Here is a 3943-nt window from a genome sequence, read left to right on the forward strand (position 1 = left end):
TACCCCTGAAAGAAATTCATACTTAATAGTAGTTAATAGTTTTCCGACTCAGTATTACATTTAAAGGGGATTTTCCAACTCAGTATTACATTTGATACACCAGTATTGACTATTAGTATTCAACTGTTTTCGTAACGAGTCCGTTTGACGAAGGCCACTGAGACGGCGTGCGTGCGTGTGAACGTCATCGTTTAAGCTAGGCCAACTCTCTGCGTGTTACTGCCCATCCTAACAAAAAAACACAGCCGGCCGGTGTCGTCAGGAGAGCCGTTCGGTTTGCAAACAGAAATGAGGAATATCGTGTCCACGTCCACAACCGCCTCGCAGCGCGCCGCGCGCTAATTGCTGAATCCGAGGGGGAAAAAAAACAAAACGACGCAGCCTTTTGATCCGGAGACGGAGCGGCCTCTTTTTCTATGGCGCCGTCGACGCCGTCTAATTCCCGTCTTGTGATTCATGCCTGCCCCATCGCAGCTTCTCCTTCTCCTGTAAATCCTCCCCGGCCCCTCTCTCCGCCGTCCTCCCCCCCGTCGACTGAGCCGATGAAAGCAGCAGATGGTTTGTACTCTGGCTGGTGTCGTCTCCTCAGCGAGTCCTCTGTCTGATCGTTTACACCTCCCCGCCGTCCAACGCCACTCGGCTGTGTGAGAGAGTTTTCCTCGCTACAGTGGACCGCCGCCGCCGCCGCCACGCCGCCACGCCGCCACGCCGCACGCCACATGTCAGGAATGAGCATTGTGCAGAATATGCCACATTTGAAGTTCCAATTAAAACGGATCTCCGAGTAATGAAGCAATTACAAGACGTTGTTAAAAAGTGTTGAATAGGTCCTGTTGACTGGAGTAAACCCAGTTTGAAAACACACACACGCACACACACACACACACACACACACACACACACACTCGTGCACAACAGTATAGCCCATGGGTGCTTTGTTCCAATTTGCTTGTCATCGAGGGACCGTGCCATTGCTGTGTGGTGGGCCCCGGAGATTTCGCTGTAATCAGCAACATAGAACTGTACATGGAAAGTTTATTAGTGTGGTGTGAAACCAACAGTGTTGGCAGTGGAGGGAAAAAAACTACTTTGTTTGAAAGTCATTAAGTTAACATTAACTTTGTGCTTGCTTATTTATTTTTCTTTGCTCTCGCTCTCTCTCTCGCTCTTTGCCTATTCTCCATCGTACTATTGTCATGCCGTTCCATCCTCTCTCTCTCTCTCTCTCTCTCTCTCCATACTCAGTACTTTTGGCATGCCGTTCCGTCCTCTCTCTCTCTCTCTCTCTCTCTCTCTCTCTCTCTCTCTCTCTCTCACTCTCTCTCTCTCTCTCTCTCTCTTTTCTCAGCACTATTGTCATGCCGTTCCGTCCTCTCTCTCTCTCTCTCTCTCTCTCTCTCTCTCTCTGCACTGCGTTTGTTCCTCACCGGCGGCGATGTCTGACCTGCCGACGTGCTGCAGGCCGCGGGACAGCCTGTCGTAGTATGTCTGCTCCCCGTTCCTCAGCAGCCAGCGTGTGAGCGCTGTCCTGCACTCCGCCTCCCTGGCTGGTAAACACACGCAACATATGGGTGTCAAGACAGACCACTATCTCCCCGCCGGAGAGCCCGCTCACACTCGGCGTGACGAGGGGGAGGAGCCGAGTGGCGCTTCCTCCGCCACTCTCACTAGAGCAGTCAGCACACTTCAAAAGAAGTGCAAGTGACAACATTTTGGTGCTGCGAGAAGAAGTGCCGGAAAGTATCTTTGGGGAGGGCTGCGTTGGCTCTTTTTCTCTGCATCACGTCATTTTCTGCTCTCGACCTTGCCCGAGTTCTTTTCCCGGGAATGCTGACTGCCTGCACTCCCAAATGAAGGACTTACTTCACAAACAATGCTTGTATAGAAAGAGTTTAGCTTGATGTATACACAAATGGAATTGAAAGGTTGTTAATGGAGAATATATCAGAAGATACGCATATCCAAAGCATAAAAGAGAGTAGAAAATACTTGTGGAAAGACAATAGAAGAAGAAGAAGACAATATGCTTTAGCTCTAGCTAAAGCATAACAATAATCTAGAAAGATATTTGTATTATTTGTACAGAATATTCCAGTACTTTGTCTTCCAGTCAGGCGTAAGTACCTGCTCAGGTTATGGTCGCTGGTCTGGTGAAGTTCGACATGCTACTTCTATGGAATCATACCATCACTAGAGAAGGCGTCATGTTTTTGTGTTCCCCGTCCGCCATTAAGATGCGTTCCATTACCGTCTGCGTCGGCGGCGTCCCTCCTGGCCCGGGGCTGGACGTCGTCCAGGCGGTTGTTCTCAGGAAGGAGGCGCTGCAGGTGCTGGAAGATGTCCTCCTCCGGGCTGGACAGCGCGGCGAGCAGGTCCCTGCACTCTGTGGACGTCAGCAGCTCCACCAGGCGGTCTATCTGATGGACCCCCAGGTCCTCGGCCACTGAAGCACCACAGCACACGCTTACGGGCTGATTATGGTCCCACGTTCACGCAACGCTACGACCACGCAGACGCTTCGACGCAGTCGTGAACCGTTGCGGTTCTGCGTCGGGTTTTAGTGAGTGGACCAATCGCAGCCCTTGCGGCTGCGTCGCCTCGACGGAAGGTTACAATTTTTGGGAGGCGCACGTCAGGCCCTCGCGGTGGACGCAAGGAGGGTCCGGAAGGACTTCAGGGGTCCGTAACCCCCTTGCGTTGCGTGAACGTGGGACCATAATCAGCCCCTGAGTAGGCGTACCTCCACAACGTGAGCCGTGGGTGACGGCTAAAGCACTCAACCAGCAAACTCAATAACAGGATGTCTTTCGCTACCTTACAAGGAATATCCTTTCTTTCTTCAAGGGTAAATCATTTTTTAGTGATCTTAAATTCCTTATTTCAAGCATTGCTATTGAAGCCAATATTGCCATCTTACCTGTTTCTTCTCCGTAGCATGGAATTAAAAGAAAGAGGAAGAACAGGAGCCTCTGGTCTTTCATGTTGTCTGAAGTAGCGCCCACTCAACGTTTACATTCAAACCCTCAAATGCTTGAGTTATCTTGACTGTAAACAACAGAACCTTTTTACTTCAATTTACCTTGATTCTAATTCTCCATAGCAACTCCATGATGTCACCCATTTAGCGTACATCTATACTAATGTGTATTCCTTATTTAAATCAAATAGCATTTTGGATAGGAAGAATAATTTGTTCTTTATATGAAAACATGAATTGGTTCTACCACATGCGTTTGTCCTACTTGATACACACACACACTTTGGTTTTGTAACCTGTTCTCCCACCTGAAATATCCGCTGGGCTTGTGTGTGTGTGTGTGTGTGTGTGTGTGTGTGTGTGTGTGAGAGAGGAGCAAATGCATGTTTTTTTGACGGGTGCCACAAGCACTGCCATCAGGCAGAAATCTGTTGCTTATCATTATTTTTTATTTCAAAAGGGTTTTCAGGGATTTGATTGGATTGAGCTAAAACAGGAACAGGAAGTTGTTGTGTTTTAAACCTCCAAAGGCCTCTTTCAGGGCTTATAGTTATTCTCATTGAACCTAAAAGTCTCGTGCAGATGTAAACACCCCAAAAATAGTAGGTAGTAAAAGCACAGAATTGACATGCGGTTAAGGGTATCATTTCCATTTTTAATGGTGTGCAATTCCCAGAATAACTACTAGTCAACAGCGAATGAAACAACATAAACTGGTGGAGATGTCTTTGTTTGTTTTTCGTTTAATATACTATCACTAGAGACAGTTGCACTGGGCTATAACTGCAATAATTCCCAGCACGGAAAACCATATTTAATGACTTTGCGGTTTAAATAAAAACGTGCCCCCTCCTGTGTGAGATAAGTCGATGGTTTCATTCAATTGTAGAGTCTGTATGCTTGAAATAAATGTTTCTCATGCTCACCAAGGGAAGAATGTCATTTCATAGGCTTAAGAGTAATGAT

The 3943-nt window shown here is 47.7% G+C and overlaps 1 protein-coding gene across 1 annotated transcript in view; it reads right to left on the reverse strand.

The window, feature by feature from the left end:
- Positions 1–2981, reverse strand: part of tmdd1 (transmembrane and death domain 1) — a gene marked incomplete at both ends in the record, with an annotated part of 5204 nt that extends 2223 nt beyond the window's left edge. Inside the window, 3 exons of the mRNA XM_084480248.1 lie at positions 1428–1547; positions 2249–2443; positions 2918–2981. Coding sequence (XP_084336374.1) covers positions 1428–1547; positions 2249–2443; positions 2918–2981 — 379 coding nt within the window. The remainder of the gene's footprint in view (positions 1–1427; positions 1548–2248; positions 2444–2917) is intronic.
- Positions 2982–3943: the final 962 nt, after the last annotated feature.

This window comes from Micromesistius poutassou (assembly GCF_964030765.1).
Source record: "Micromesistius poutassou genome assembly, chromosome: 15".
NCBI lineage: Eukaryota > Metazoa > Chordata > Actinopteri > Gadiformes > Gadidae > Micromesistius > Micromesistius poutassou.